Genomic DNA, 17,128 nt, shown 5'->3' on the forward strand with positions numbered 1-17,128 from the left:
GAGACGGGATTCCTCCGACTTCCCAAAACCATGTTGGAATGGTGGGTTAATAACTCTAATTTGCCCCTTGGTGTGAATGGGTGTGTGTATAAAATGCATCGTGCAAATGTGAATTAACGTGTGTTTGTTGTGTCCTGAGATCCCAGGACAGACCCAGGACTGGTCATGACCCTGACCTGGCTGAAGATGAAGATAAAATTGTTTATATTTTGAAACTACAGTTTGTAACTTTAGTCGGGAATTTCCCATGTGTGGGAAATATGATGCTCTAAAGCCTGTCATTGATGAATATTTATTCAGCGTGTCTCTGTAGGGTTTCTTCACAGATTTCTGGTTTTCTTTTACACTCTTAAAAGAAGATTTTTTTTATTTTATTTTTTTTAGAGATCTCTGGTTTCATTCAACTCCCTAAAATCAAGCCAATGGATTGGTGGTCCTAACTCAGCCCTTGGAACTCTGGTTGTGTGGGTTTCTTCAGAGTTCAGTGGTTTCTTCCAACTCCATTAAAACAAGCCAATGGATTGGTGGTCCTAACTCGCCCCTTGGAACTCTGTTTCATTGTACATCATGTCCTCTGCTCGATCTTGCATCCACTGTGACCCTGACTTATAGAAATGAACCTGAGGATGATGAGGAACTTGTTCTGATCAGTGGATATACTGTAACAACATAAATAGCTGTGCTGTCTGTGCTGAGATCATTATGAGGTCCACAAAATGTTTATGTGGGAAATAAAATGCTCTGAAACTAGAAGAAAAAATGACAACCATATCCCTGTTTTTTTTTTCCCCCCAGAGTTCTCTGGTTGCACTCAAAACAATGGATAGGTGATCCATAATACTGATGTCATTTAATAGATTTTGCATCCACCCTGACCCTGGTTTGTTTACATGAACCTGAAGATAAGGAGGAACTTGTTCATAGGCAAGATCTCCCATCTTTGTGCTTGGACCATAAGGAGGTCCAAAAAGTATTGATACCTCTATTCCAGACAGGTTTGACTTTCCAGTCTGTGTGCAGAACCAGAAGGGATTTCTAATATAATGAGTGCATATAGTTATGAATGTGCAGCAGATCTAATGTGATGGTGATGATGATGATGATGATAATAATAATGATGCTCCTGCTGCTTTACCTGAGTGAATTGGGCTCAATTAAAGCGAGCTTCCTTTCACTTCAGTGCCATGTAGGCAGAAATAACAGCACCCACACGCCATCATGTTGCTCTTCTTACTGTACCCTTAATCCAGGCAGCGGAAAAAAAACGAGTTCACACCGAACCCGAACCCGAACCCGGACACACAGCTCACTCACAGCAAGAGCTTGGCATGCTTTTAAAGGTAAATACCCAACACTACACATTTATCATTCAATAACACGGCTAATCTCTGACCTGCTTGCTCTTTAGATACCAGTCTTGCTAGCTCTTGGTATCCATAACAAACAAAAAAACATCTTAAAACCACGAATTTTCATCCACGAACATAAATCACACCTTTTTATCACTTTCAATATTAAAATCAACAAATCGACTCTACAAATTGCGTGTATGATTCTGGTTGCAGATATCAGCTCTTTAGCTATATGCTAGTTAGCTAGCTAGCTAGCAAGCTAATCTACGCGTCGATTGCTAATACAACGTACTCGCTGACTAGCAAGACATAATAATCCTTATATCGACTTTACACATTTAATATACCAAGAATTGTTTTAATTCGACATAAAAACGAGCAAGGTGATATTTTCTTTCGATTGTTTACACGAACCGTTTCGTAGCATTAGCATTAGCACTAGGATGCTAACAGCTTCCTTAGGCTCAGCGCTAGCGTGCTAAAGATTAGCCGAATTACGTAACGTTGATGTAAGTGAGATAATATTCGCATACATTTATTTTTAAGCGTATAATTCGTTTTATTGTTAGTATTAAATGTTTTTGTGTATTTTATGGATGGTTGTGTTTTTAAAAAAGGGTTAGTTTGATAAATAAACAGCTAGCTTCATGAAGTAAACAGGGGCAGGCTTATGGTTATCGATACTATTTTTAGTATTTTTTGTTATTAATTGGTGTAAAATATGGTAGTTTTTATAATTTGGATAATAAAAACAAGTATTTTTTAAAAGAATATGATATTTCAGATGTATTGTGCAAGTGAATATAGTTATAGTTTACTATATAGGGGTAAAGGAAGCCATCAATACAATACAATACAAACTCTTCATTTTCTGTCATTTGTCTTCTTTTTTTTCTTGAATTAAAAAAATTATTACATTTTATCTTTTTAGTAATTTTTTGTTCATTTTAGTTATCAAACAAGTTTAGGTATTTATTGTTTGTTCAGCAATGTTTAAGTTCAGTCTCGCACAAAACTAATGCAGGTTTGAAAGCATGGGTTTGTCAATAACATAAAAAGCAAGGCAAAATAAAAATAAAAAATAAATATGTAAAAATATAATAATAAAAAAAGCATCATTTGAGATCTTCAGGATAACTCCAGGATAATAAATTATATATAAAAAAAATACCATTTAGCAAATAAACAAGGGCAGAACGAAGCTGAACGCTCAGGTAGTGCAGGTATAGGAAAGTAATCAACGATAAAGCGGTGTGAAGTCCAAATAATAATGACGGTGATGATTTTTCATGCTTTTGACCAGGCAGAATAAAGAATTTAGGAGCATTATGGTGTAAGATCATGTTGTACAGAGGTCTCCAACCCACAGACCATGGATCAGGCGGTCCCAGGGGGACACAGAATAAATAAAAAAATAAATTTTATTGACTTGTGCAGTCTGTAGAGCGTTTTATTTATTTTTTAATAATTCTTACGCCTATGCCAATGAAATGTTTTTTTAATTAAGCTTGCACCGATTCCACATTACGGTAATTTGAGTTACAATTTCATTATATATGCAATAATTAATAATATAATCATGTAATGTGTGTAATAGTTATATGATATGTATTCTGTTAAGTTATTTCCACCCCGTTTTTTGCATGAAATTGGTCTGTGGTGCAAAGAAGTTCAGGAACCGCTGGGGAAGAGATCCTATACAGGGCTTTCAGAGATCTCGCTTGGTTCAGACAGGCTCTCTGACAGCAGTTAATGCGTTTTGTGCATTATTTCCTCATTAGTAGATGGATGTGACGGTGCTTCATCCTGTACTGTAAATAAATTAGCTTTTTATTTATTTATTTTTTTTGTAACAGTGGTCTAGGGATGCCCAAGGAGAAATATGAGCCGCCGGATCCCAGGCGGATGTACACGATAATGACCAGCGAGGAGGCAGCAAGTGGGAAAAAATCTCACTGGGCCGAGCTCGAGATAAGTGGTGAGTCTTATAGGGTTAAGGGCCTTGCTCAGGGGCCCAGGAGCGACAGTTCCAAAATGCCTTAACCCCAAAGCCTGGTTAATCCAATATTAGTAATATCACGATATATACGGTACACAAGTATCGTCATTATCGTCAGACACTTTGTTTGTTTTTCTTTTCCTCCATTAATTCATCCAAAATTAAATGAAATGATGTTATATGTAGGATCCAGATGTTTTATTGTAATGCGGTATTAAATACTTCAAGTGTAAACCTAGATGAAGAAATCACTTTCTTGTAAACAGAGCTAGTCTCTCCACTTTCTTTGATACCACCTCGTATCAGGCTTTATTATAATTATACTTGTTTTGTCTCGCTTCATTTCTCAGGTAAAGTCCGGAGTCTAAGCTCTGCCCTGTGGTCGCTCACTCACCTCAGCGCTTTGTATCTCAGTGACAACTCGCTCTCACGTATCCCCCCCGACATCGCCAAGTTACACAACCTCGTGTACCTTGACCTGTCGTCCAATAAGATCAGGAGCCTGCCAGCTGAGCTCGGCAACATGGTGTCTCTCAGGTGAGCTGCACGGCGTAGACGTTTGTAGTTTTCGAGTTTGTAGAACATACCGAAATGTCTCAGTGCTGGAGGTATGAAATTTTATGTGTAACATACGGGTTAAGGCAGCAGAGTCCTTTCCAAGTTTCAGCTTGACCATGTTTGCATTGTTACTTCAGCTGACACTGGAGACTCCTTCCATGAGTTAAATGAACACCTCCTTACAGAATACATAAAGTGCACCATACGATTTACTGTAGAAACCATAATGAATTTGAATACGAACATTAATATAGACCTTGTAGCTGGAACTTCTGTCAGAGCTAAGTAAAAGATACCACGTGACCATTAGGAGTAGAACAGAGCGCTGTGCTATTAATGAGATTAATAGTGTTAAACATTGTCATAATATATGAATAATTAAGTACCACTGCAATGAATAAAAAATAAAAGCAAGTTGTTTTTAAATTGGACTGTTTGTCTTATTGTCCATGTCCCTCTGTCCTCTCCAGGGAACTGCTTTTAAACAACAACCAGTTGCGGGTTCTACCTTTTGAATTGGGGAAACTGTTTCAGTTGCAAACACTGGGGTTAAAAGGTAAGAGGGGTTATGCTCCATCCTGAAGCCTCCACCTTGGTTATACGGATCACAACGGTAATGACGTTGAGCAACACTTTCTGCATCCTGCTACCTTTTTTTTTTTTTCTTTTTCCCTTTTTTTTTTTTTATGGTGCAAATCATTTATTTATTTATCAAATTTTTTTCGTTACAGGAAATCCACTTGCACAGGACCTCATGAGCCTCTACCAGGAACCAGATGGGACCCGCCGCTGCTGAACTACCTTTTGGACAATCTCGCCGGTGCTATAAAACGCAGTATGTTTTCTCACTGCACTATTTGCGTTATTTCTTAATATTATTATTATTATTTATGCAAATCGATACTTCATTTGCAACCGAGAAACATCCAGTGATGTGTGGGCTATAATTAAACAGCACCCAGAGACGCCGCTAGTTTGACATTTCCACGATCTCGCACTAAAGACCAGGGGCCTCTTTTCTGACACTCATATTAACAAGAGATCCATCATAAAAGTAATGGAGATGTTGGTGGAAATAATGGAGCAGAATACAACACCGCTTATACAACCAGGACGACTATATATAATATATAATATATAATATTACATAATAATTTTTCCCCCCAGTCCCAGCTGAGCAACCGCCGCCCAGGTCATGGCTTGTACTGCAGGAGCCGGAGAGAGTCACACCTGCAGGTACTCATTTCTCAGAACCACAGCGGTGTGTTTTGTTTACACTGCTTGTAGATTTGCATGTTCAGTGCCAGTGGTAAAGTATTAACTGAACAGGTGGTTGGCAGAAGGTCAAAAAATTGTTTTATGCTCGCTGGAATTTTTATTTACTTATTTATTTATTTTTGCACACAGCCATGTTCTCAGTAATGTGCTACAACGTACTGTGCGATAAGTACGCCACACGCCAGCGCTTTGTATCTCAGTGACAACTCGCTCTCACGTATCCCCCGACATCGCCAAGTTACACAACCTCGTGTACCTTGACCTGTCGTCCAATAAGATCAGGAGCCTGCCAGCTGAGCTCGGCAACATGGTGTCTCTCAGGTGAGCTGCACGGCGAGACGTTTGTAGTTTTCGAGTTTGTAGAACATACCGAAATGTCTCAGTGCTGGAGGTATGAAATTTTATGTGTAACATACGGGTTAAGGCAGCAGAGTCCTTTCCAAGTTTCAGCTTGACCATGTTTGCATTGTTACTCCAGCTGACACTGGAGACTCCTTCCATGAGTTAAATGAACACCTCCTTACAGAATACATAAAGTGCACCATACGATTTACTGTAGAAACCATAATGAATTTGAATACGAACATTAATATAGACCTTGTAGCTGGAACTTCTGTCAGAGCTAAGTAAAAGATACCACGTGACCATTAGGAGTAGAACAGAGCGCTGTGCTATTAATGAGATTAATAGTGTTAAACATTGTCATAATATATGAATAATTAAGTACCACTGCAATGAATAAAAAATAAAAGCAAGTTGTTTCAAATTGGACTGTTTGTCTTATTGTCCATGTCCCTCTGTCCTCTCCAGGGAACTGCTTTTAAACAACAACCAGTTGCGGGTTCTACCTTTTGAATTGGGGAAACTGTTTCAGTTGCAAACACTGGGGTTAAAAGGTAAGAGGGGTTATGCTCCATCCTGAAGCCTCCACCTTGGTTATAATGGATCACAACGGTAATGACGTTGAGCAACACTTTCTGCATCCTGCTACCTTTTTTTTTTTTTTCTTTTTCCCTTTTTTTTTTTTTATGGTGCACATCATTTATTTATTTATCAAATTTTTTTCGTTACAGGAAATCCACTTGCACAGGACCTCATGAGCCTCTACCAGGAACCAGATGGGACCCGCCGGCTGCTGAACTACCTTTTGGACAATCTCGCCGGTGCTATAAAACGCAGTATGTTTTCTCACTGCACTATTTGTGTTATTTCTTAATATTATTATTATTATTTATGCAAATCGATACTTCATTTGCATCCGAGAAACATCCAGTGATGTGTGGGCTATAATTAAACAGCACCCAGAGACGCCGCTAGTTTGACATTTCCACGATCTCGCACTAAAGACCAGGGGCCTCTTTTCTGACACTCATATTAACAAGAGATCCATCATAAAAGTAATGGAGATGTTGGTGGAAATAATGGAGCAGAATACAACACCGCTATACAACCAGGACGACTATATATAATATATAATATATAATATTACATAATTATTTTTCCCCCCAGTCCCAGCTGAGCAACCGCCGCCCAGGTCATGGCTTGTACTGCAGGAGCCGGAGAGAGTCACACCTGCAGGTACTCATTTCTCAGAACCACAGCGGTGTGTTTTGTTTACACTGCTTGTAGATTTGCATGTTCAGTGCCAGTGGTAAAGTATTAACTGAACAGGTGGTTGGCAGAAGGTCAAAAAAAAATTGTTTTTATGCTCGCTGGAATTTTTTATTTACTTATTTATTTATTTTTGCACACAGCCATGTTCTCAGTAATGTGCTACAACGTACTGTGCGATAAGTACGCCACACGCCAGCTCTACGGATACTGCCCTCCCTGGGCTCTCAACTGGGAGTACAGGAAGAAGTCCATCATGCAAGAAATCCTCAGCTGCAATGCTGACATCATCAGCCTACAGGTATTGAATGGTTTTAGAAAATAGGGGGTGGTATGATGCGACTCGAAGGTACTCCAAATGGGTAATGCTGTTTGCAACGGCACAATATAATGTTTAATCTCCTAAAATTAAGACGAATAAAGGCAAAAACTTTGCGACTAAAATGCGTGTTGTATAACGAGAGCGTCATTCTGCTATCACGCCGATTTGCCAGACGATCTTCCAGAACTACCTGTGCTGTGTTACATATCTAATGCACACCTTTTGACCAATCAGGTTCGAGTTTCTAATGGAGTGTTTAATAGCGCTATAATCCTGGTAATAGGACATTCAGCGTGTAGTAGTAGGATACGGTGTGATTATACCGAGTGATGCATTTCTCTCGAAATCCATTGCTTTCTGCTGTTCAGGAAGTGGAGACGGAACAGTATTATAACTACTTCCTGGTGGAGCTGAAAGTGCAGGGTTACGAGGGATTCTTCAGTCCAAAGTCCCGAGCAAGAACCATGTCCGAGTCCGACAGGAAACACGTGGACGGGTGTGCAATATTCTACAAGACCGAGAAGTGGGTACAACCGATTTCTAATAGATCCTGTAACTCGTAAAACGAGTACTAACACACACACGAGATGAAGGTTTTTATATACAGTTTAAATACACTCCAGTGATATCATTCCAGTGGTGAAAATCACAAACCGCATTGTTATTTCTGCTATTATATTTATTATTGAGTTCTCATTATTAGCAGGTTTGACCGGACATTTAATCCCAACCACAGAAACTCGGTTGATCCAGGAATAAAAAAAAGTAAAAAAAATAGCCAGAATTTCATTGTTCATTGATGCACGTGGGGAGCGAAGGCTGGTCCGTGTGGTCCGATCCAACAGATGAGCTCCTGTAGCTCAAACTGCTGCAGAAGTTCATGCTGTTAATGCTCGATGGGTCAGAACTGTTTTGGCAGCAGAAAGGGGGAACAACACAATATTAGGCAGGAGGTCATAATGTTATGGCTGATCGCTGTATATTGGTGTATATATTTTTTACAATTGATCTGTTTTTTTTTTTTGTGTGTTCAGGTTCAGTGTGGTGCAGAAGCACACGGTGGAGTTTAACCAGCTGGCCATGGCGAACTCGGAGGGCTCGGAGGCCATGTTGAACCGCGTCATGACCAAGGACAACATCGGAGTGGCGGTGCTGCTGGAGCTACGCAGGGAAATCATGGAGATGTCATGTAAGTCTCTGTAAATTAAAATGTTGGAGTTTATGTTCGAATTTTTATGTTTGTTCTTTCCCCTTTTTTTTCCTTTCCATGCGAATAGCGGGCAAACCTCTACTCAGCCTGGAGAAACAGCTCCTTCTGGTGGCCAATGCCCACATGCACTGGGACCCTGAGTACTCTGACGTGAAGCTGGTCCAGACCATGATGTTCCTGTCTGAGGTGAAGAACATTGTGGATAAAGCCACACGCAGCCTCAAGCTCTCCTCCATTTCTGGAGAAACCAACGCCATCCCTCTGGTGCTGTGTGCTGATCTCAACTCGCTGCCTGAATCTGGTTTGTCCTCACTTATTAAATTTAATGTCTCAGAATTGCGCATAAAGATTGTTGTGCGTTTTTTTTTTTTTATCTGTTAACCATAATAGAATTTGTTCTGTGGTAGTTTTTTATTTATAATCCTAATGTTAAATCATTTCTATGAGTTTTCCCTCTGTGACTCTGGAGACTTTTTAAAAAAATGTTTTTTGCCACGGCTTCACGTCAAATCGATTTCAGCTTCATGTCAGTGGTTGTGTTTTGATTTTGTGTGTTTTCCAGGTGTGGTGGAATTCCTGAGCACAGGAGGCGTAGACTGTACGCACAAAGACTTTAAAGAGCTGCGCTACAGCGACAGTCTGACCAACTTCAACTGCAACGGGAAGAACAGCTCATCCACCGGCAGGATCACGCACGGCTTTAAGCTCAAGAGTGCCTACGAGAACGGGCTCCTGCCTTACACCAACTACACCGCCGACTTTAAGGTCAGTCACATCAGGTCTTACACTGTAGGGTCTGGCTTATTATTATGATTAATTAAGGATCATATTGTATAGCAGGGGTCCCCAAACTACAGCCCCACATTTGGAACAGCCCTCTGATCAAAGCCAGAGACATATTTTGAAAATGTTAATTTAAATCTCTGTTTTACTTTAAGGGCAATTTTTTTTCTGGGCTTCAGTCCGCTGTCATTACAAGAGCGGCCTCTAGAGGCGAATCAGTGACACCACGCACTGTTTGTTTTTACACGCCAGACTTCTCTCTTTTATGGGACATGTCCATTGTTAAAGGACAATACAAATAAAACGGAATTGAATTGATGAATCGTATAGATAACATGGTTAAAGGTGGATGCACCAGAAATTTGTGATGTTTTACGAGAAATACATTCGGAATTGCGAGGAGGAAAAAAGTCGGAATTGCGAGGGGGAAAAAAAAAGTCGCAGAAACGGGCTTCCATAGGATTCAGTAAATATTGGCGTTTGGAAATATTATTATGACTTGTTCAGCATTAAAATCTTTTTTAATCTTTTTTTTTTTTTTCTTCCACTCTCCTCTTTCTATAGGGTGTGATTGATTATATCTTCTGCTCTGAGCCTCAGCTGAACATTTTGGGTGTCCTGGGACCTCTGGATCATGAGTGGCTTTTGGAGAACAACGTCAGCGGCTGCCCGCACCCCCACATCCCGTCGGATCACTTCTCCCTGTTTGCACAGCTGGAGCTGCTCCTGCCCCAGCATTCCCCCATCAATGGGGTGCACCTGCCTGCGCGCAGGTAGTCAGGGGGGCGCCACTGCACACTCCCACCTCTGACACGTTCTTCTGGCAACTTACTGAAAAACGACCGAACCTCTAACGACGCCATTTTCTTTGTGCTTATTACTATTATTATTATTTTTCAATTCATGAATGTCTTTTCTCTCTCTCTTTTTTTTTTTTTTTTTTAAACTCAACGGAGCCAAATTTGCTTCTAAACGCTAAAAGAGGCTCGGTTTCTTCTTTCCCAATTGGTTTTTACACTCCTTTTTCTAGTCGTATGCATGGGGAAGGGTTTCTTTTCCGATCACTACTTTTCTACATCGCTTCAGTATCGCTGTTCTCGTCCGGAAAACAAAACAAAAAGGCGTCAGTAGTTTGTAGGCACATGGTCTCGTATCAGGATGCAGTTTGTGTAGTTTAGCTCGCACACGTCAGGTTTGTGACCGGCGTGCGCCACAAACACTTCAAGAAAGCCCGGGCTGAAGGAAACGGAGGTCATAATGCCAATGGCAGTCAGATGTTTAATAATCTAAAGCCAGCAATGATTCCTGAATCCTCACCCAAGTGCATTAAACCTCCTCGTTCCTTTTTAAGCCCTGAACGGATTCAAAAAAAAAAAAAATCTGACAAGCAATAGCTCACATCCGGTTTCGCTTTGGTTTTCTTTTGTTGTTCATTTGTTTTGTATATACGTGTGCTCAGATTTTAGCTTTCCTTCTAATTGTCTTTTTAGAGAAGCTTCAAAAAGCAGAAGTGTTGGTGCCAGTCTTTTTTTTTTTTTTTACGTCCTGTGGGACTCCTGGAGTGTCTCGAGCTCACACATTCACTCCTTTAAAAAGGTGCAATATTCTCAGCAGCGCGATCCATTTAAAGCGAAAAGCCGCGAGAAACGTTTTTATACGAGTTCCAACGCGAAAATTCCTCCAGTGCACTTATTCCGAAAGGGTTACGAACACAGCGATCGATTGGCTTCATGAAATTCTGTTCGGAGCAAAGTATTTGACTCCATTGGCTCGATCACTGATTGCCCATTTACTTCATTTTATTGTTTTAATTTTTTTTGGATTCTGCTAATTGTTTATCATTCTTTTTCTTTTTTTTTCTTTTGCGTGACTGAGCTATGCACCTGGGAATGTTTTAGCTTTTACGAAAAACATTGGATGTGAGGTCACTGTGGTGCTCCCACACGCCGGAGAGGAGAGAGGCATCGTGGATGCCGGGAGAAGTCTTCAGCGGGTCTGTATTTAACCAGCATCCGTTCACTGTGTTTTGTGGAAAAGTGGAGAACATTCCGTATTTTTTCCCCCCTTACAATCCGCTCGTAACTTCTCGAGGTGTGTAGCACTGTCTTTTGCGGCCAGTAGTTTTATGCTTTCCTTCCCTTTTATATATATATATATATATATATATATATATATATATATATATATATATATATATATATATATATAAAACAATTTACGAATTTTATATATATATATTATATAATGTATACATACATTAAATCTTTTAATCTTCACTTGATTGTATATGAGCCTCACGGAGAACTTTTTGTTTGTTTTTTTAAAGATTTTTTTTGTTTTGTACTATGGATAAATTATGATTTGGATTTAAAAAAAAAAAAGAAAAAAAAAAAGATTGTATTGTTTAAGTGTGACTGCATTTTTAAACACAGGAATCAAATTTACCAGCTTGTACAAAACAACAACAACAACAACAACAAAGGGTCGAAGAGGTTGTTCCATGGTGTCATCGCCACACACTTGCACTCTCGTTGTTTTTTTTGTTTTCCGTTCTCCCCGGTTCCTTCTTGTTCTATTCAACCCTTCATAAAAACCCGCATCGTGCCTCGGTGTGTCCTTATCTTGCACTACCAGTGAACACCTGTACAACCTCTCATCCTTTTTTGTAACCATTTTGGTCATTTCCCGCTCCTGTATAACACTTAGTTTATTTTTTCCTGAACTACTGTACTACGCAAAGGAATCAGGTCTGTAATATTACGACAAAAGAGTTATTTTTGTAGCTAAAGCGTCTGTGGTAGGGCTCTGTATATCTTAACCTAGTTTTGAAACGCCACTCGTCGGTTTTGTTCCGCGCATGTTCCGTAGGTCTCGCCCTCATTTATTTTTCCCGTATATTACAAACAGCTTAATAATCGCATCCCGATTCTGTCGGTGTCTTGCCGTAGTAGCTCTAGTATGGCCATAATCTATTTGTTGTTGTTTTTTTTTCTCCCTCCTGTATAGTGCCACGTGGTGCGTTCTTCTTCTATGAAGCCATTTAGCGTAGATTTTCCCCTCTTTGACTTCCTTTTGTTGAAGTGGACAGGGACAAGGGGCTTTTTTTTGTTTGTTTGTTTTTAATTATTGTTTTCTAGTATCTCCGTCGACACGTTCAAAGCTTCAGGACCAAACTCCAAACTGCAGTCCGGTAAACCTCGACGGCGGGTTTATCGCCACCGCGCTTTCTTTCTTTTACGCTTTTTTTTTTTTAGAAAGTTAGACGAATCGCATCAGTTAGCACTTGTTGGTTGACTCGAACCGATGAATTTAGTAACTGTTTTAGCTCGAACCAGTCCGTTTTTTTTTTTTAAGTTTGGTTTGGTTTGTTTTTTTCACCACGTGATTGATTTGTAAATCGTTTTTAGCAGTTCCGGATCCAGCAGGACAATTGATTTTTCAATTCTGAACAACTTTTTTCTGCACCACATCGTTTTTAATGTATTGTAAATGACACCTTTTTTCCCCCTGATTGTAGATTTCAGTGGCTTTTTGTAAAGTGTGAATAAAAAAAACGTGTATTGCATATTTTCTTTCTATAAACGACACTGCGTTCGAGTGTTTGTGCGTGAGTGCATAGAGTTCGTGGTTCTGTTGTGTTTTTTTTTTTTTTTTTTAAAGCTTCCTTCACTTGTTTTCTATACATCGATAAGTTCAGCCCACAGCTTCTCCATGAGCAGTGAAATTTAGGGGCCAAGCACCTTTACTTCAGCTTCAAATGACTATTCCATTCATCTCTCCAGTAAGAAGAAAGAACATACGCAGAAATACACAGCTGTAACTTTAAAACTGCTTTCATGATATAATGTGGATGAAACTTAATGTACGACCTGTTGAGGCCTGGAGTCCACAATAACTCTGAAGGTGTGCCTTGTAAGCAGTAAGCTGGGGCTTCAATGGATCAAACTTGTTTCATCAAACCAGCATATTTAACAGATGTTTTGATTGGATTGAGATTTGGATCATTTTGAGGCTTTCTGAATTCATGTTTCTCAGTTCTGAGCAGTTCTTTTGCTGTATTAATGCGTGGCATTATCCTGCTGAACAAAGGCCAGAATACGTTTCCCATGAGGGGGTGTAACTTGGTGGAACGTACCAAGTAACCGCCACGTGAATGCCGAGAATCAAGGTTTTCCTGGCAGAAGATCCCATTACACTTCCACCTTTTCTCCATTGCTCCATTTCTTCTATGTGCTGTTACAGCCCTATACATGGTAAGCTCAGACATTTCCATCATCAACATTTTCAGTAATTTGTGTGACACTAGCTCTTCTGTAGGAACGGACCAGATGCACAAGCCTTCACTCCCCCCATACATCAATGAACCTTAAGTCCAAGATCCTGTAACCACATCCCAGTTGTCTTGGACACCTTTTGGAAGTTTGCTAGCCACTGGACACCAGGAACACTGCACACTGATCCAGTTGTTTAATCGTCACATTGTCTTTACCCATTTTTCCTGCTTCCAAACCGTTCTTAAGAACAGACTGTTCACTTGCTGCTTAATATATTCCATCTGCTGACAGGCGCCACTGGATGGAGATGCATTTTAATTCCTGTGACCGGTTGGTGTTTTTAATTCCACCCCTGATCCACAAGGGGGTGCTCTTTGCCCAGAGAGAGGTCCACACTCAAAGCGAGGACAATGATCCTAAGTAATAAATAAAGTCCTGTTTATGTACATGTGGCTTAAAGGAATGGCCTTGAAAAGACAAGCACCTCGACATGCAATTAAATTTTCATTGTGTTGCATTTCAAGTTCTAATAATAATTGCCAACACTATCAGTATTGTACAAGACCTGCTAAAGCAACAGTTGTGTTCATTGAGATCCAAATAGATTTTAATCTGGTAGACAAAGATTTTAAATGTCTTCATAAGATAACACACTAGGGGTTGGGTTGTTGCAGGAAAATAAGAATTTTGGGATATAATATATTGGGATATAATAAACACGACTCTTTTTTTAGCCATATGTAATTTTTCTTCAATGTTACCGCAAAGTTGGATGCAGTTACACAAGATGCGAGGGTGTGTGTGACATGTATGGGATGATAGTCTGTCACACAGCACCATACACACTATACAATTGTTCACATCAAAAATGCAGATTGCACTGGTCAACCATAGGTTACTGGAATGCTTTGGATGGCAGGAGGAAACCAGAGAACCCTGAGGAAACCCACATGGACACTAAGGGGAAAATGCTCGATTATAGAGGTCACATAAAACGATTTTTTTGGGGAAAAAAATTTTATATATATATATATATATATCACCTCTCCTACACTGACTTTACTACACCCTTGTGGCTGAATGAGCACACATCTCCATAAAATCTAGTGGAACATCTTCCCTCCCAAGAGTGGAGGTTATTATACCTGTAAATAGGCTCTTAATGTGGGATGTTCAGAAAGCACATACGACTCTTACAATTAGGTGACCACAAACGTTTGTCCATGTAGTGTATTTCCAACGTATTCATATAAATTCTGGGAAACTTTTCCAGCGCAGGTGTAAAGCAGGTGAGAGCCATAAAACCAGCCTGGGTGTGTGGGGGGGAAAAATCGTTTCAAGTCAGCGTGGATTTATTGGCAAATTCTTCGAACTGAATGCCTTCTGTGAAGTCTGGATCATTCTAACGAGAAGTTATTTGGTCCGATTTTTAATTTTCAAGCAGCACACATGGACTTCTGATGTTTTTCAACTCACGTCTTATGATTTATTCGAAAGTCGTGCAGAAGCTTACGCCACATTTTCTCACCCGTTTTTTCTTTTTCTCCCAGACATGATTTGGATCACTTTTGATTGTTTGGAGCTTTCTTATGCTTCGCGACTGACGTGGCAGCGAGACGTCTCGGTAAGCGTTAGCAGATGTATCCCCCTCTTCAACCCCTCCTCTTTCACATGCTGACTCCCTCCCTCCTCAATTACGACTGCTTTTATTGTTGCATCTGACCACAGTTCATGCCAGCAACGATGGAAAACATGACCTAGTCTCCTCACACATGATATACAGTGGGTTTGGCCCTCAGGATGGGAATGAGGCCAAGTGGTGGAAAGCCACAGCTCCTGCTTCTTCAGTAGAAACAAACACAGGAGCTGGCACCAAGAGATTTCCTTCATTCATCAATGTCTTTTGCTCGTAACAGAAAGGATTATACGACCTCAGTTTACATCCTCGAACGCTATAAAGTCTATAGCTGTGGATTGCTAGTGACAGCCTTCTCACCACAGCACTCGTGCAAAACTTACAAAATCTTCTCATGCCAGATGTTTTTTTCCTTGATCAGATTTAACCCTCATCAAGTATTGTAAATGATTAACAGACCAAATATCATTAACAAACGATTAACACTCCAAATCTAAAGCAATGGTGATTCAGTGCTTTTAAAATGTTATGTTCTGTATATAATCACTATATGGACAAACGTTTGTGGACACCTGATGATTGATTTTTGAACATCCCATTCCACATCTAGTCTCCATTTGTTCTTATTTGTTCTCATTCATCCACAAGGGTGTTAATAAAGTCAGGTGCTGATGTAGGTGTGAAGGTGAGGAGGACTGGGGTGCAGTCAGTGTTCACATTCATCCCAAAGATGCTCATTAGCGCTGAAGATCTACAGCAGGATATCTTCCACTCCATCCCATGTAAAGCATATCTTCATGGAGCTGGCTTTGAGAGAACCTTGAAGAAACCTTGAGAGGAACCAGACTCAAAAGGGGAACCCATCCTTATTTGGGTGACATCAAGAGTGTGATTATAGTCTTTAAACAATACAGAACACTGGAGAGTGAGAACTAACATGAGGAGGTCCAGTGATACAGGGACAACTGTTAGTTTTGTTTTTTTGATTGGATGTACTTATTAAATGAAAGTAGCCAGTGAGTGTATTGTGTAGGGACAAACATGGATGGAGGGGAAAAGACTAGTTTAAGTGTCTGAATAATAGAACAGTATGATAATAAAAAGATCTGGCCATGTGGTCGAAGACACCAGGCTTGATTTAGTCACGCTTTACTGTTACATGCTGTTTTAAATCTGTCCAACCTTATTGTCAATACGGAGATCAGTTTACTGCATCAAATCAAATCAAATATTGTCAAAAACATGCATACATAATACGAAGTTATAAACTGCTTGTTACGCAGTAAAATACGACTGTTGCAACATGTATATATATATATATATATATATATATATATATATATATATATATATATATATATATATATATAAGTAAGTATATATCTATCCTGTACCAATAAGACAGCAAGGGATGTGTATGTATATAAACATAGATATTAACAGTAGTCCAGATTTTGTCCCAGTGTGAAAAGAATGATACTTTACATTTCTTATTAATTTTAATTCACCACCTCGACTAATATTGTCATTACCTGAGATAAGCTATGACCGTAACTTTGTATGAAACCTCTCCGGGGCCAGATCAGCTATAAATGTGAAAATGAAAAGGTCTTGTGTTTAATTACCAGCATCCAGGACGCTGAGATGCCGGTGTTAGCATGCCATCGCCTTGGTACCCAGTGCCACCTGTACTTTCAGGGATTAACTGTCGCCAAAGGGTGATCCGGGAGCGCTGGTTCTCCACGGCAACCATGGCATAAAATATGAACGCAAGGGCCGCCTTAGCGACCATAAACAACAGTCAGGGCTTAAGGGGCCTCCAGTGGTGCGACACAGGCGCTTAAGTGTCTCGTCTCCATGGTGAGCATCCTCCGATAGCTCCTAATGGCAGACAGACATGCAGGTCACCTTGTCGCTCCAGCCTCCTCGCCATCGTTCCACATTCGTCTCTCTTTTTTTCACAAGTTCACAAGTTCACGCTCTCGGAGTTCAGGGACGTTAGAGCAATCCGAATTTGAGCAGCGGTTTGGAAAACTGAACTACACGCTCATCTGAAACAAGGTGCATAGTCAGTGGCAGATTATGAATGAATAGATTTCATACAG

General features: G+C 40.0%; 1 protein-coding gene and 1 long non-coding RNA gene across 3 annotated transcripts; both read left to right on the forward strand.

Annotated features, from left to right (window-relative positions):
• Nucleotides 1-1,186: 1,186 nt before the first annotated feature.
• Nucleotides 1,187-12,698, forward strand: cnot6b (CCR4-NOT transcription complex, subunit 6b). Of its 2 annotated transcripts, none has more exons than XM_046849453.1 (13): nt 1,187-1,340; nt 3,209-3,330; nt 3,702-3,796; nt 5,417-5,508; nt 5,998-6,083; nt 6,261-6,365; nt 6,697-6,765; nt 6,942-7,099; nt 7,489-7,643; nt 8,155-8,309; nt 8,398-8,631; nt 8,893-9,095; nt 9,678-12,698. In XM_046849453.1, the coding sequence occupies exons 2-13, from the start codon at nt 3,219-3,221 to the stop codon at nt 9,888-9,890; spliced, it is 1,677 nt and encodes a 558-aa protein (XP_046705409.1). In that variant the 5' UTR covers nt 1,187-1,340; nt 3,209-3,218; the 3' UTR covers nt 9,891-12,698. The 2 variants fall into 2 exon arrangements, with proteins under 2 accessions (XP_046705409.1, XP_046705410.1); XM_046849454.1 differs by having other exon boundaries at nt 6,703-6,765.
• LOC124385943 lies at nt 4,700-5,373 on the forward strand. The gene is made up of 3 exons (XR_006925826.1): nt 4,700-4,744; nt 5,083-5,145; nt 5,317-5,373. It is a non-coding gene; the product is annotated as an uncharacterized LOC124385943 (long non-coding RNA).
• Nucleotides 12,699-17,128: the final 4,430 nt, after the last annotated feature.

Source organism: Silurus meridionalis, chromosome 5 (genome assembly GCF_014805685.1).
Source record: "Silurus meridionalis isolate SWU-2019-XX chromosome 5, ASM1480568v1, whole genome shotgun sequence".
Taxonomy (NCBI): Eukaryota; Metazoa; Chordata; class Actinopteri; order Siluriformes; family Siluridae; genus Silurus; species Silurus meridionalis.

Bases quoted from the DNA above. Each gene is read 5' to 3' on its own strand.
- cnot6b (XM_046849453.1), top strand. From the start codon at position 3,219: ATGCCCAAGGAGAAATATGAGCCGCCGGATCCCAGGCGGATGTACACG. The intron at 5,509-5,997 runs GTGAGCTGCACG...TGTCCTCTCCAG, and splicing joins GGCAACATGGTGTCTCTCAG to GGAACTGCTTTTAAACAACA. The intron at 7,100-7,488 runs GTATTGAATGGT...TCTGCTGTTCAG, and splicing joins CTGACATCATCAGCCTACAG to GAAGTGGAGACGGAACAGTA.